At 35.9% G+C, this 16561-nt stretch overlaps 1 protein-coding gene across 2 annotated transcripts in view; it reads right to left on the bottom strand.

Annotated features, from left to right (window-relative positions):
• Positions 1-1659: 1659 nt before the first annotated feature.
• Positions 1660-16561, bottom strand: part of NDUFS1 (NADH:ubiquinone oxidoreductase core subunit S1) — a 32150-nt gene continuing 17248 nt past the window's right edge. For both annotated transcript variants that reach the window (XM_027123309.1, XM_027123319.1), the window contains exons 13-19: positions 16354-16483; positions 13174-13334; positions 8578-8732; positions 6786-6961; positions 5967-6101; positions 5791-5863; positions 1660-4042 (exon numbers count right to left, since the gene is read on the bottom strand). In XM_027123309.1, coding sequence (XP_026979110.1) covers positions 3951-4042; positions 5791-5863; positions 5967-6101; positions 6786-6961; positions 8578-8732; positions 13174-13334; positions 16354-16483 — 922 coding nt within the window. In that variant the 3' untranslated portion in view covers positions 1660-3950. The remainder of the gene's footprint in view (positions 4043-5790; positions 5864-5966; positions 6102-6785; positions 6962-8577; positions 8733-13173; positions 13335-16353; positions 16484-16561) is intronic.

Genomic DNA, 16561 nt, shown 5'->3' with positions numbered 1-16561 from the left:
AGAAGGAAATTGTTATTCATCTTATGATCTCTTTATATACCAATTCAAATTAAATATTGTAAACTAATTACTAGTTCTAGATTGTACATTTTACCCTGTTTTTCAATATCAACATATGCTTTTCAGTGTAAGTTATTTAAAAAAAATTAAGATGTCAATGATTTTGAATATCAATCATAGTTTGAATATCAGTCATAGGTAAGTCTTTAATCTTTAAAATTTTTCAGTAATAAAAACCATAAAACACTTTAAGCACAAGGGTATTTGGCTCTGAGATCTTTGTTCTCTTACAATCTAGATCTGAGGTCTAATCAAATTTCTCATTAACATTCTTGTCTCTTGGGCTAAATGAAATAAGCAACATACTGTGCAACTGTTAAGACATTTTAAAATACTGGTTATTAGAAAATTATTTGGGGATTACTGTTTTCTTTATCTTTTTATAAAAGGTGGCCATTATGTATACACACATACTTTTTTGGTTCCAAAATGTCTTTATCAAGGTTCATTTTTTTCACATGTACTTGTTTCCAAAAGTTGGGTCAATCACAAATCTAAGGTCTAGCTATGCTAAGGTAGGATTAACCTTACAAAATGTCTAAAAAATTGTCATACTCATGCGTGTCATTTATTTCTGCTTGAACTATTCCCCAGCCACACTGGGCCTTTGGTAACAGGGGTTTGTAATCACTTTGCTAGTGACATTTTAACAGTGGTCATGAATGACATTGTTAACATTAAAAAAAACCCCACCTCTTACCACTGCTTTTGTTGCTAAGCTGCTTTAGTTCTTCTCCCTGTGGGAGCTTGAATCGTGGTGGGGTAATTTGTTCCGGCAACAATAAAGCTGACAGTTTATATTAGCCAAAGCTTCATGTTGGCAAAAGAATTCACCTGTCCCCTTTTATGCACATCAATAGCTCTTACCCTCCTTCAGTACCCTTTCTATCACCAGCATATAGTTTTCCCTCTTCTGATTGCATTGCTTTTTGGTTTTGCTTTCAGAAGTAGTCTTTTTTAAGGGTTAGAATCCAACAGACTCAGTAAATCTTACTGTGACTAGTAAAAATTCCATCAAAATATGCAGAGCTCTGCAATAATAAATTAATCTTCACAATCCTGGTGGACAGTTTGTAGTAGCAGTATTCTGTTACTTAGGTTGACCTTGGACAAGTCATTTAATTCTCCAGTCTTAGGAAAGAAATACATTTCTTTAGGAAAACAGAAGCTAGAGGTTATATTAGGCATGACTTTCCCTCACAATCAATGGAATTGAGTTTTGTACTCAATTCACTTAGAAGGGGGACTTCAAGGGCTCCCATGGATGGTTAGTTGCAACCTCCTGAAACATCCCGCAAAGTTCTGAACACACATTTTCCTATAATGATGGTTCTCAGTCCCTAAGCACATTGAGCATTCAGTGTGTCAGGAAATAGGCCAAGCAAGTTTTAGAGGCTTTCTGACTTGCTCCTCATAACAACCCTATAAGGTTGGAGGTAGGTACAATTATTAGAACATTTATCCTCATTTTACAGATGAAGAAATAGTTAAATTTTTCCAAGTAATATTTCCAAAGTTGAACAAGATCTGACCTGGCAAGAAACAGTGTTTAAACAACTCAGCACCAAACAATAATAAATTATTGTATACTGAGTATTGTTAACAAGATATAATACTTTTTATTGATGTATTCATTATAATACAATTCACAATAAATTTGGGGGGCATTCTGTATGAAGTTTAGGCTTTAAAATTTTTCCTGTATATATATTCAATTCTTATAGTGGTCCACAAGGTTTTTTGAGGCAAAATGGGACAGTAAAAAATATCTCTAATTAAACATTCTTGCCTTTAGTCTTTAACTGGGTAACAATGGGCAAGTTATTTGATACTTCTTGGGTCTTAATACCAATTGTTAGCAGGGTTTTGTGAAAATTAGACACAATGTACTTAAAGCTTTAATGGCACGTATTAGAATATCTTTTCTAAATGGTATTATTTATTATTCCAGGGTCTTCCAGATTGCTGTCTTCACCTAAAAGGACTTGGCCTTGATCCTTTGTAGATTTCTCATTGTTGACTCCCTTGTTGCTTACAGTCAAAATTACATCAGCTGTTATTCTTCCCATCTATATGTATTTTTCTTCTATCTGGGTCTCTTCTTCAGAAAGTCTTGCAACCATCTTCAATGTTTATGGTCACAATAACCTTAATATTTAGCGTTAGGTGACTAATAGGCACCCATGGGACAGACTTTCATGTTTACTTTATGTAAAAACTAACGAATTTTATTGAGTACTACTTAGCCCAAACAAGGTATTCTTTACAGAATTCCAAGTTCAACACATGCTGCCTAGATGGCAGTCCTAGGATCCTGGACCATCTTAGTTATATATCACCTTTTCTCCATTTGAATGCAATATTCCCTCACCAAGAATCCTATGAAGTCTACACTCATTCATTGAAGAGTACTGTGCAAAACACAAAACTGAAAGTGTTTGCCCCCTTGAGGTCAGCAACAGTGCTAAGGGATAAAGAAGGTAGAGAGAGATAAGAAGTTTGTATTAAATTCAAAGACTTTCACCAAGAATTTATACAATTTATACAATTTCAGGCAGCTGAGAATTTTAAGCAAAGTACTTTAAGCAAAGTATACAACTTCATGACTGAAGTGAATAAAATAATTCTGAAAAAACTGTTACAGGTGACAAATTTTGTACAATTTTTGAAGATAAAGTACTGGTGACATACTATAGTCTAAAATTTTTATCCTCTGTTATATCAGTAAAATCGCAACCTATAGTTGGGCTAAGTCTTTGATGAAAGCAAAAAGGAATAAGGATTACAAAACAAAGGATTCTGAACATAGATTTTGAAAACAAATTAATATAGCATTAGATTATCTCCTAGATTAATTGTAAATTTTTAATTTTTTTTGACAATAGAAAATTATGAGAGCTGTTAGTTTTGCCTTTTATTACTGGAATAATTTAGTTGACTTAATACTACAGATGGTGTTAATATAATAAATATGGAACATCAATGAGGACCTAAATTATGTCTCTTGAAACCTCCCTCATTCCAAGGGTGTATGTGTGTGCAATCTATTATACAAAGAAAAATATCCCATAAATCACCATGACGTTATATAAACAGATTCAAAAGAAAACAGAAAAATGTGTTATCCATTAAGCTTCTCAATACTGATTCTTAGACGTAACAACCTATGGAATCTGTACTAATGGGAGGAAATTATGTGCAGCAGTTAAGAACAATGGGCTTTGAAGTCAGAGAACCAGGCTTGATTCTATGACTCTTTTGCTGTGGCCTTGGGCAAGCTACCCAATATCCATGGGCTTTAGCTTCTTCACCTGTAAAATGAGATAATACTGGCTGACAGGGAAGTAAAAGGACAAAACAATATAATGTATGTAAAGCCAGAGTACTTAGTATGTAGAAAATCCTGAATAATCATTAGCCTTCATTATTATGATTATTATTAGCGCTGTCCAAGTATACATCTGATGTATGATTATATTATATATATTTTCTATTTACCCAGCTTCACAGAATACTTAAATCTTTTCTTTAGCACTAGAAAAAAATAGGTCCTAATGGAGCTATTATTTCATCCATTTTACAAACTAAGTGATCAATGAAGATAAACAAAAATTCATATTTTAAGGATTTTCTTTTTTATGTCACAAAGATTATCAGTGCTTTTACATGAAAGGGCATCTATACATGTTTATTAAACTATTTAACATTTACAGGCAATACATAAATGTTTGGAAACCTCAAAGTTCTTTGACAATTGCAATATCGTTTTCAAATAAATCATGGTAGAACCTTAAATATTACATCATTTAGATTATTTTTTAGAGAGATACACCTCTAAGAGATCATGCCAACGTAACTGTCCTTTAACTAACTGGGTGCTAGTAGATGTTTCAGCATATGGATGGTTCCTCTACTGCATGGGCACCCTCTGTGACAGCTTTGACACATTTAGCCATTGTCTGTGAGGCTCTGCTAATTGAATCTGAAAGATATCAAGAAAATGTGCGTTTTGATAACACAACTTCAAAAGAAGCACACAGTAAAACTTTCCTGTTGCACATATTCAGGAAGAACAACAATAAAAAAGACTGGAAGAGTCTATGTAACTATACATAAACATTGTAAAATCAATAAGTTCAGAAGATAAGCCCCTTAATAGCTAAATGCTTTTAATAAGTACTGCTAGGAATGATTAAATAATTATATACAGCCATATAAAGGGCCAGTATGCAACCATTAAAAATATTATAGAAAAGTATTAAAGACAGGAAAAGAATGTGCAATATACCATTACTGAAAAAAGGTTACAGAACAGTGTACTAAAATCCATGAATTCACTTTATGGGTGAATTTTATGTATGTGAATATTTCAATAAAGCTGTCCAAACCCTCTCTCCCAGAGTAAATAAGTAATCTCATTTTTAGTTTAAATAAATTAATATATGTGTATATCCCTGGATGACTGGCCAAAATGTTAAACATAGTTATTTCTGGGTAGTGGGATCATAGTGATTTTTCCTTGCTCTTGTGGGCTTAGGTATGTATTCTACAATGAACATAACTTTTATAATACAACTGAAAAAAACCTATTAAAAATAATCTGAGGGCTTCCCTGGTGGTGCAGTGGTTGAGAGTCCGCCTGCCGATGCTAGGGGACACGGGTTCGTGCCCCAGTCCGGGAGGATCCCACATGCTGCGGAGCGGCTGGGCCCGTGAGCCATGGCCGCTGAGCCTGTGCGTCCAGAGCCTGTGCTCCGCAATGGGAGAGGCCACAACAGTGAGAGGCCCGCATACAGCAAAAAAAAAAAAAAATAATAATAATCTTAGGGCTTCCCTGGTGGCGCAGTGGTTAAGAATCCGCTTGCCAATGCAGGGGACACGGGTTCAAGCCCTGGTCCGGGAAGATCCCACATGCCGTGGAACAACTAAGCCTGTGTGCCACAACTACTGAGCCTGTGCTCTAGAGCCCATAAGCTGCAAATAGTGAGCCTGCGTGACACAACTGCTGAAGCCTGTGTGCCTAGAGTCCATGCTTTGCAACAAGAGAAGCCACCACAATGAGAAGCCCGCACACCTCAAAGAAGAGTAGCCCCCGCTCGTCACAACTAGAGGAAGCCTGCATGCGGCAACAAAGACTCAATACAATCAAAAATAAAAATTAAAAAAAAAATAATCTTAGATACAAACTGCACCAAGAACTTGAAAAATATACTCCTATCTGCTTTTAGACAGAAAATTATTTTAAATTGTCTATCAACTATCTCATAACCTAGATGTTATATCAAGTGTTGTAAAATCTGTAGTAAACAAGTTTGTTAGTCTGCATTCCTTAAGCACATTCTTAACCATTTACATCAGAAGCACCATTTGGCATGTTTCACATTTTAGTGTTTTGATTCTTCTACTGTAATTCTCAGAAAAACCTTCACAGATGTTTGTCACTTAGAAAATTCTCCCTAAATTGCTATACAGTAATTCTTCATATAGTAGTAAAATTTTATATTTAAAATCTGTTAATTCTTGGATTTTCAAACACTACTTACATTTCAGAAAGAAAAATTAGAGTAAAATCAGAAAATATAAAGTTACATTAGTTCTGATATTTGAAAAATCTTCTGAGATTAAAAACATCAAATACTACCACTAGCACGTTGGAATCATAATGCTAAATTAGGTGATTTTACTCCTCTCTACCTTTCATGTTTGGCGGCCATGCTGACAACTGCGTACCTGTCATGTAGAAGTCTTTTATTGTTAGCTGAGGTGGAACAAGTGGATCAGCAAGAAGGTGTTGGTTCACGAGCTGCAAAAAAAGAGTAAGAGATCAATAATAATAGTATTGAAAATTAGTACTGTTACACCAGAGGATACATTATTATGAAAACTGCGTATAGGCGTGTTTTTACCTTGGAAAGCTCATTTGCTTGCTGGAAATAATTAGCTCCTTCGACATCATCATATCGAACAAGATTAGGAGAGACTTCTTCCAATCTGTTCCTTACTTGATCCAGAGTATCATATGGAAGAGTCATACCTGCAATCTATAACATAACAGGTTCCAAAAATTGACATAAAGCATTAATACTTAAATATTTCAAATAATACATCATTGCAACTATGGTAAAATAATGCAGTACTACTATGAAAAATATATTGGTGTCCATTTGTATGTATATTAAGCAGGTGGTTAAGTGGGGAATACTACTGTAAATAATTCTTCTAATTCATAAACAGCTGTCAATACATTAGTAATTTGTTTTTAGAAAATACACTGATTATGAAATAAAGAAATGCTTTGCTAAATTTGAATGCTTTGGCTAACCTGCTATTGCTCATATAAAAAGTTGATAGACAACTGTATATTATTATTTTAAATCTCATGATGCTTCTTTTTATAGTTAAAGAGTTAAAAACACAAGTCAAAAGTAAAAACACCTATTTCAAATCTCCATGTTTTTTTTTTTTTCGGCCACGCCACGTGGCCTGTGGGATCGTAGTTCCCCCACCAGGGATCAGACCCGCCCCCTTGGCAGTGAAAGTGTGGCATTCTAACCACTGGACCTCCAGGGAATTCCCCAAATCCCCGTTTTCTGAACACGTTTTTCCTACAGAGATTATTCAAGTCATCTCTGCATTTCAGACGTGCATCTTCCTTGACTTCGAAAATCATTCTGACAAGCTAACATGTCAAACATTCCATTAGCAGCATCACTAAGGACAAATACCTCAGAAAGGGCTCTTATAATTTTCCAGTCTTCTCTTGCCAAGCCAGGAGGTGTCACTGCTACTTTAGTCTGCTGAGCTCGGCCCTCAGTATTGACATAAGTAGCAGACTTCTCTGTGTAAGCAGCGCCGGGGAGAATAACATCCGCTATAGGAGCTCCAACATCACCATGATGTCCTGTGAAAAGACGGAAAATGGCAAACCACATTTTAGCACAAAGCTGATTAGGTATTATACACGAACACAGTATATATCCTTTTAAAATTACATTTTTATAATTATAAGTGTTTTAAAAATTAAAACAATATAGTATTAAAGTATTTGGAATAAAAATTAAAGCCCACTTTGCCCACAGTTAAACTCCCTTCCCAAAGAAAACTACTGTGAAAGCATTTGGTATGTGTCTTCCCAGATTAATTTTTGCAAATACACAAATACGTGTAACAGCATAAACACACATATTATGGGCAACTAGGTGTATCATTTCTCTTGATCATTACAAAGTGAAAACGCTCAGATGTATGTTAGTGAAATTTGGTAAAGTAAACTGAAATGGTGGAGGAACAAAAAGTGTCAGGAGTATGATACAGGAGTATGATTAAGAGCATAAACAGAAGATTACAGAAAATAGTATGCTGAAAGACTATCACTCATTAAAAGTTTAACAGAAGGTGTTGGAAGAAAAAAGAAACTAGTTAATTGAAAGAAAAGCCAATGTACATGTTTGCATATGTACATGTTTGAATATGCATAGAAGTACATATGAACTGTGCATCTATCTAAACCATCATCAATGATTATCTCTGGATAGAACTAGGATAGGATTTTAGTTTATGCATTTTGGTTTAACTTTATTAAACTAAAGATATGAAATATTACATAATGCTTTTTATGTGGTATGGCAATAAAAAGCCTAGTGTAAGTGTATGGTGTTTGTGTTAAATGAAGTGAAAAGTTATATAATACTTTTCTCTATAAAATATCCAGGAATACTCGACTCCTTTTATTCCAAAGAGGCTTGATTACATTTGCAATGAGTTAGAGATCAAGAAAATGAGTCAAACACAAAAAACCAAAAGAGTGCTATTATATATAATTCATTAAGTGTCTTATGACACAGGACTCATGATTTTCTAACTTTTACACTGTTTATATATATAAAAAAGCTTCCCCTTGATTATATAATAACATTAAATATTCTTTGAAAAACTGAATTTAATGTTACATAATATTTCATAATTTAAATTACTACTACTGGGGGCATTTAGGTTTCTTCTAATTATTTGTTATTAAAAAACATGAGGTGGGGCTTCCCTGGTGGCGCAGTGGTTGACAGTCCGCCTGCCAATGCAGGCGACACGGGTTCGTGCCCCAGTCCGGGAAGATCCCACATGCCGCGGAGCGGCTGGGCCCATAAGCCATGGCCACTGAGCCTGCACGTCCGGAGCCTGTGCTCCGCAACAGGAGAGGCTACAACAGTGACAGGCCCACGTACCGCAAAAACAAACAAACAAACAAACAAACAAAAAACATGAGGTGATAATTCTTAATAGCAATAGCAACTACGTAACTAATAAACCTATTTTTTATAAAGGTATTTTTTAAAATATAAAATCTAAACCATTTAAATATCTATAAAAATACATATTAACAAATATGTTTTTAAAATTGGTGTGTGTGTAGGGAAATTCTCAAATGGAAAATATTCAATCCACTAAATATATTGCCATACAGTTCCTAATATACACAATGTACTATTCTCTTCTGTTTCTAGTGCCATAGATGCTACTAACCTTGATAAATAATGAAACAATCCTTTGGCAAATCCTGTCGAGTAATACAACCTCCATCTGCTCCCAGAAGAAACAGCACTTTGGGAGGGTTCTTCCGAATTGCTTCCACCCCAGGTTTATAGCCAAGGTCCAAAGCAGCTACTTGGCTTGCAATCCTGTAAAACAAGTACGAGTTTTTAGCATACTTGTTGTGTTTTCATTATAAAAATTTAAATGTGATTCTTGAAATGATACCTAGTCTCTTTTCTATTCAATGCTGTCAAAGATCTTCCCTCATCATTTTTACCCATTTGAAATAGATGTCAAAACCAGAAGCAGCTGTCTTTTACTGTTTTAAGAATGGCAAAAAAAAAAAGTAAATAAGATGCTTAGGACACTGTTTCTTCATGAAGTAATACTTAATGGACTAATTCTGGAAACTTTATGCCAACTGCAATTGTCTTAAGTTGATTTTTATTCAATACAGTAAGACTTGATAAATCAAGCACAGTCATTAGAGAAAAATTAGATGATTTTGAAAACCAAAAGGGAAAAATTTAAACACTACTCATAAAACTAATTCAAAGAAAACTATAATTAGTATACTGTTGTATGTTCTTATGGAATTTTTTCAATGAACATATATTACTATTAGAAGCAGATAATAATCTTTTAAAGAAAAGGTTTCAAAGAACTATACTTTGGACATTTGGGAGTCTTTGGTCTAGTTTGCTGTTGTTAATTTTCTTACAAGAGATAGTAGCCATTTTGAGGACCTACTGTGAATAAAGCTAGTTGGGTTTTACGTATTTGGTAAGGGAGGAGGGCAGGTCAAACGAACTCCCAATAGATGCTGCTGCTCTGTCAAACTCTCTAATGGGACATCAAAAGAATAAAATAGTTTGAAAAATTTAACAAAAGAAGTGCAAGATTTGTATAATGAAAATTACAAAACAACTCCAAAGGAAATTAAAGACCATAACAAATGGAAAGACATCTATGTTCATGGATTGGAAGACAATATTGTTAAGATGGCAATACTTCCCAAATTGATCTACAGATTTAATGCAATCCCTATCAAAAAATCACAGCTGAATCCCTTGCAAAAACTGACAAGTTGATCCTAAAATTCACATGGAATGCAAGGGACCAAAACTAACAAAATCTATCTTTTTTTTTTTTTGTCACTCTGCATGGCTGGCAGGATCCTAGTTCCCTGACCGGGGATTGAACCTGGGCCCACGTCAGTGAATGTGTGGAGTCCCAACCACTGGACTGCCAGGGAGTTCCCAATCAAATCTATCTTAAAAATGAACAAAGTTAGAGAACTCACACTTTCCAAGTTCAATTTCAAAACTTAGCTCCCCCTGCCGCCCCACCTACACAATATATTTTTTAAATGTCTCTCCTTCTAAGCCTGGATGTCTCTCAAAGATCTGAGCAGAGACTCACACACTAACTTATGACAGAGCCCACCTCATCTTGGAAAACAAACTAAGTAACCTAAGTTTGCCTCTGCGAGAATGATCAGTAAACAAAAAAAGGATTAAAAGATTCTCCAAGAATTAGAAAATATGCTTTACTCTGAAATAAACTTACTATAAGAAATAAAGACAAGGGACTTCCCTGGTGGTCTAGTGGCTAAGACTCCGAGCTCCCAATGCAGTGGGCCTGGGTTCGACTGTTGGTCAGGGAAATAGATCCCACATGCCACAACTAAGAGTTCGCATGCTGCAACTAAAGATCCCGCATACTGCAACTAGAAGACCCTGCATGCCGCAACGAAGATACCGCGTGCTGCAACTAAGACCGGGCAGATCCAAAATAAATAAATAAATAGATAGATAGATAGATAAATAAATATCCAAAAAAAAAAAAAAAGGAAAGAAAGAAAAGGTTTTAAAATATCTGTTTCATGTTCTCAACAAGCATTAAAAGGTGTGTCCTAATAAAGTACATTGAATTTTCATGAAAAGGAAAACTTAGGTAAGAATGAAATGAAATAAAAAAATAAGGTTAATCAATTAAAAATGACAATGATGTCAGTGCGCTCCATAATGAAAACTCACAAATGACAGAGTATAAGAAATTCTACCTAAACATAGAAAAAAAGTGAGAAAAATTATGAAAAAAAAGATAAGAGATAAAAGTCTGAAGGGCCAACCAACGCATAACAAATAGAAGCTTCTGCATGAGACCAAATAACAATGTAAAAGTAAACCAACTGGCTTCTTCTGAACTTAAAAGGAAAAACCATATCAAAAATTTCAATTTGAAAATGGAGAGTTCTATGATATTCCCAGGCAGAGGTAATGTCAAATGAATGTCACTCAGTTATATTCTAGTAGAAAATTTTAACATCAAAAATAAGGAATCCAAAAAAGGAAGTGGACAAAAACACATACATATATAAAATCAGGTTATAATCAGAGACAAAACTCAGATTAGATGAGATCTTCTCTAAAATGTGAAAGAAAGGTGAAAAAAATACTGAGTATTAAAGGAAACAACTTGTGATCTTTGTATCTAGCCAAGTGGTCATCTGTGAGAAGGAATCAGAAAGACATTGCTAAGACACAGAAATTTTTCTTAAAAAGTTATTAAGTACCAATCCATAATAAAGACATGGATTCAAAAGTGAATTAAAAATAAGAAAATATCTAGTCTCTTTTTATTCTAAAAATTCTAAAATGCTAAAAATTGTGGCTAGAAAGGATCTAGAGGTGGTCAATGCAAATAAACTATTTTAAAAATATAAAGTTTTTGGGACTTCCCTGGTGGCACAGTGGTTAGGAGTCCGCCTGCCAATGCAGGGGACATGGGTTAAATCCCCGGTCCAGGAGGATCCCACATGCCTCAGAGCAGCTGAGCCTGTGCGCCACAACTACTGAGCCTGTGCTCTAGAGCCCATGAGCCACAACCACTGAGCCCGCGTGCCACAACTACTGAAGCCTGTGAGCCTAGAGCCCGTGCTCTGCAACAAGAGAAGCCACCACAATGAGATGCCTGCACACCTCAACAAAAGAGTAGCCCCCACTCTCCATGGCTAGAGAAAGCCCGGGCACAGCAGCGAAGACCCAACACAGCCAAAAATTTAAAAAAAAAAAAAAAAAAGGTAAAAAAAAATGTTTACGTGATGAACTACAATGCCAAATTAAACCAATAAGTGGGGAAATACAACACTGAAACTAATGTTTAAGAAGGCATTTGAACACTTTTACATTTAAAAAAGTTTGCCTAGCAAACTTAAAAGTGTTTAGCCTCAATCCTTAAACAAATTTGAAGATTTGAAAAATAATACTTAAGGTAGAAAGGATTATAGGAAATTGGAAATTCACTCACTAATGCAAAATGAATTACATGTTAAGATGAAGGAAAGGTTAAAAAATTTATATATATTCACATTATATAGCCATTAATGTTTATGTTTATAAAGAATTTCTAATCATGAGGAAATTCTTGTTTGGTAATGAAAATCCATCAAAATCAGGACACAAAATTGCATACACAGTATGACTTCAACTATGTAACTAAAAAAATATTTATATACACACACAAAGAAACCCAGAACAAAGCGCACAAAAACTGCAACAGTAATTATCCACAGATTGTGAACTATGGATAATTTTTGTATTCTTTCTTCTCTTTCCAACTTTTCTAAATAAATCTGCACTATTGATATTGTCAGAGAAAAGCCTCACTTTATTTGAATTCTCACGTTAGCTTACATATATTTTTTTAAATAAATTTATTTATTTTTGGCTGTGTTGGGTCCCTGGTGCTGCACGCAGGTTCCCTCCAGCCATGGCGAGCGGGGGCCACTCCCCACCGTGGTGCGCAGGCCTCCCACTGCGGTGCCCCCTCTTCCCCCTCACCCCCACCGCTGCAGAGCACAGTCTCCAGGTGTGCAGGCTTCAGCAGTTGTGGCACGTGGGCCCAGCAGTCGCGGCTCGCGGGCTCCAGAGCACAGGCTCAGCAGTTGCAGCGCACAGGCTTAGCTGCTCCGCGGCACGTGGGATCTTCCCGGGCCAGGGCCCGAACCCCCATCCCCTGCATTGGCAGGCAGACTCTCCACCACTGCGCCACCAGGGAAGCCCAGCTTACATTTTTATCACTTAAAAGTCAGAGGACTTATTGCAATTTTTGAACCACAGTATATTAATATGATACAGATTTTTAAGATTTTCTTAGCACTTACTGCAATTTAGATATTTTAAATATTATTTACTATCCTGGCTTCTTCTCACACAAAATAAAGGTTTCTATTTCACATTTGCTACTGAGATAATGTCGCTAAATGTCGCTAAATATTAAGTTGTAAATCTAAATGTGACAGTGTACACAAAATATACACAAAATTATAGATTATAAAACAACTACTCGGGCTTCCCTGGTGGCGCAGTGGTTGAGAGTCCGACTGCCGACGCAGGGGACACGGGTTCGTGCCCCGGTCCGGGAAGATCCCACATGCCACGGAGTGGCTAGGCCCATGAGCCATGGCCGCTGAGCCTACGCGTCCAGAGCCTGTGCTCCACAACGGGAGAGGCCACAACAGTGAGAGGCCCGCGTACCGCAAAAAAGACAAAAAAAACAAAAAAAAACAACTATTCAACTTACCTATGAAGGATATTCATAACTTTCCAATCACCAGTAACACCACTACTCATCCGAATCTTTTGAGCAATGTTGGAAACAGCTGCAAGAATTGCTGCCCCATCATTTCTTTGGAGTGCAGAACTGCCTAAAACCACCATTGGTTTTTTAGCTTCCTTTAGGACCTTTAAGAAAAAAGAACTTTCATTTAAAAAAACATTAGAAGTGGGAAGGAAATCTAAAAAAGAGGGAATAAATGTGTATGTATAACTGATTCACTTTGCTGTATAGCAGAAACTAACATAACATTGTAAAGCAACTAAACTCCAATAAAAATTAATTAAAAAATAAAATAAAGGGCTTCCCTGGTGGCGCAGTGGTTGAGAGTCCGCCTGCCGATGCAGGGGACACGGGTTTGTGCCCTGGTCCGGGAAGATCCCACATGCCGCGGAGCGGCTGGGCCCGTGAGCCATGGCCGCTGAGCCTGAGTGTCCAGAGCCTGTGCTCCGCAACGGGAGAGGCCACGACAGTGAGAGGCCCGCGTACCGCAAAAAAAAAGAAAAAAAAAGAATTAGCTTTAAAAAATAAAATAAAATAAACAAACATTAGAAGTAACTAAATCTAACCAAATTTGCATCTATAATATGCTGTCCCAAGTTTTAGTTCTAACGTGAACGTCTTAATTTGCTAGTCGACATATGGATATACGTACAACCAGATTTACCCAAAAATCTCTTGCCAATACTACTGTGAAATAGCTAAACTAGTATCAAATAAAACAGATTTTCAAAAAGGAATAATTGGGAATGAAAACTCTAGCCAAACATCCTTTGGTCACAATGACTACGGATAGGTCCCAGAAAAAATTGTGGAATGTCCATACAGAGGGGTTCAGGTGATACTTTGTAACAGGAGAAACCATGCTGAAGTACCATGTCTACTATAGTCCATCTACTCTCTATGCCCCAGACAGGGAGGAGAAGGTAGGGAAAGCAATGATCACTAGATCACAATGCAGAATACCTTAAAGTTAAGGGCTTTGCTTTAAGCCACAGTAACTACCTGAATACCAAAAACTGAGAGGAAATGCATCCCAAGTGCAAAAGAAACTACACATACAGTAGTGGATGGAAAAATTAGAAGTAAAGCTGTAGACTATAACAGTTCACTCTCCTGCCCATCTTCTGTGTCATTCTTCAATAAATAGCTGGACCCAATCAATGAATCAGCATGAGAATTATGCCTAGATACTACAAAAAGGAGGATATTCACAAGAGGAATTTCCCAAGGAAATGTGAAGTGCTTTCAGTAGCCTCAAAAAAATAAGAAACAGTTTTCAATAGCCTCAAAGAAAATGAAAAACAATCCCTCACTTAAAATAAGAGCTCAGAGAAGTTACATAATAGAGAGTATTATGGAAGACTTTCATCAGAGAATTCAAGAAAGAAATAGAAGAGAAACAAAGCAGAAATGAAAATCATTCCAGAAACAATAAAAAACAGAATTAAACATGACTATAAATACCGGGACAAGAAAGATAGTTTATATGAAATTATATAAAATAAACCAAAAAAGAACAAAAGCATAAAGAAAAAATGACAGAAAAGATAGAAGAGGAGATCCAATATCTGCACTGTTAAGAGTTCTTAACAAAAAGAACTAATTAATGGAAAATACATTTAAATATATTAGAGAAGAAAACTTTCTGATGAACACTCATCACCTTCTGGGGCATGGGGATATGAGCTAGAGAGAAGAGAAGGATTCTTCTCAATACATTAAAAAAAAATACTTTTGATCACAGTAACAATAATAATGTTATTCAAAGCCGACAGACAAAGAAGTTGGGTTTGGCTGCTTTGTCCCCTCACACTTGATTTTCTTCTTGCCTACACCTGAAGCTGTCAGTAAAGCAACCATCCTGGAACCATGAGGAGAGGCTCACACACAAACACACGTGAGTGAGTAAATGCACTGAGGATAGCAAAGCAGGAAGGTAGGCTCCTGCCTTGATGACATCCTTGGACAACTGCACCATCTGTCAAACTGCTTACCTTCAGAACCACTGTTATGTGAGAAACAGAAAACTTTTACATTTTTTTAACAATCACCATCCCACACATCACATACATACACACACACACATACACACACACACACACACACACACACACACACTACTCCTAAAATAAAGAGAACCTTGAATCTTCAGACTGAAAGCTGTATGTCCCATTAAAAAAAAAATGGTAGAGAACCACCATCAGTAAGACATATTCTAGTGAAGTTACTAAATTTCAAAGATAAAAAATCAAGCATGAAATATCAATAAAAAAGTATCTAGACAACAACAACAAAAAATAGGACAGGATTGGAAGAGAATATGGCTGACACTGGGCTTCTTCTCCACAGTTACAAAAGGCAGTATCTATAAAGTTCAGAGAGAAAAAAAAGTATAACCCTAGATCTTTATATCCTGTCAAGGCTCTCTTCAGAAATAAAATAAACATTCTCAAGCAAGAAAGAACTCAAGGAATGGTGTACTTACATCTCCTCTAGAAAACAAAAACAAACAAAAACAAACCCAAAAGCTCTGAACTCCAGATGGCAATTAAATGAATGTAAATAAAGAACTTAGTAATGAAAAAGTCATGTAAAAAAAACTGGTGAGGGACTTCCCTGGTGGTCCAGTGGTTAAGACCCCACACTTCCACTGCAAGGGGCATGGGTTCGATCCCTGGTCCGGGAAGTAAGATCCCACATGCCACGTGGTGTGGACAAAAAAAATAAATAAATAAAAAACAAACAAAAACTGGTGAAATTTCTTTAGGAATAACAACCCTTGCTGTAAAGAAAGATTTCACTGAAGTTTAAAGTTTAATTCTTTCAGTTTTACTTCATTTTTTAATGATAACTTCAAGTAAAATTAAACTCTGATAAATAAAAATGTACAGTATGATTTCATTTTTGTTTACCTATCCATCCATCTTGCTCTATATATGAATAGAGAAATGACTGTATGATGTTTCGTCAATGCTTGTTTGGGGTAGTGGGATTTTGGATAATGTTTACTTTCTTATATATTATTTTCTATGTTGCTATATATATGTAGTTTTTAACAGCAATCACATATTATTCCAAAAATAATAAATTTTAAAAATAATACTTAAAAATCAACAAGAGTAGATACATATAACTCAAGAGCACCTGGCTGAAAGGATGGCTGCCCGAAGCAATGTCTTGAAGAATTTTGGGAGAATCTCCCAGATGGTCGTAGCTGTAAGTGAGATCAACAGGGCTGCCTATAAGGGCCACTTTTAAGTCATTGTGGAGCCAACTGAAAGAAAACAACAGAGTTTTTAGAGCTAAATCACTAAGTTAGCAGTTACTGGTCTCTTCAATGCTACGTGCTACA

This window comes from Aethalodelphis obliquidens, unplaced genomic scaffold (genome assembly GCF_003676395.1).
Source record: "Aethalodelphis obliquidens isolate GAN/ISIS:26980383/991018 unplaced genomic scaffold, ASM367639v1 scaffold2, whole genome shotgun sequence".
Lineage (NCBI taxonomy): Eukaryota > Metazoa > Chordata > Mammalia > Artiodactyla > Delphinidae > Aethalodelphis > Aethalodelphis obliquidens.
This window is presented reverse-complemented; position numbering and strand designations above follow the sequence as displayed.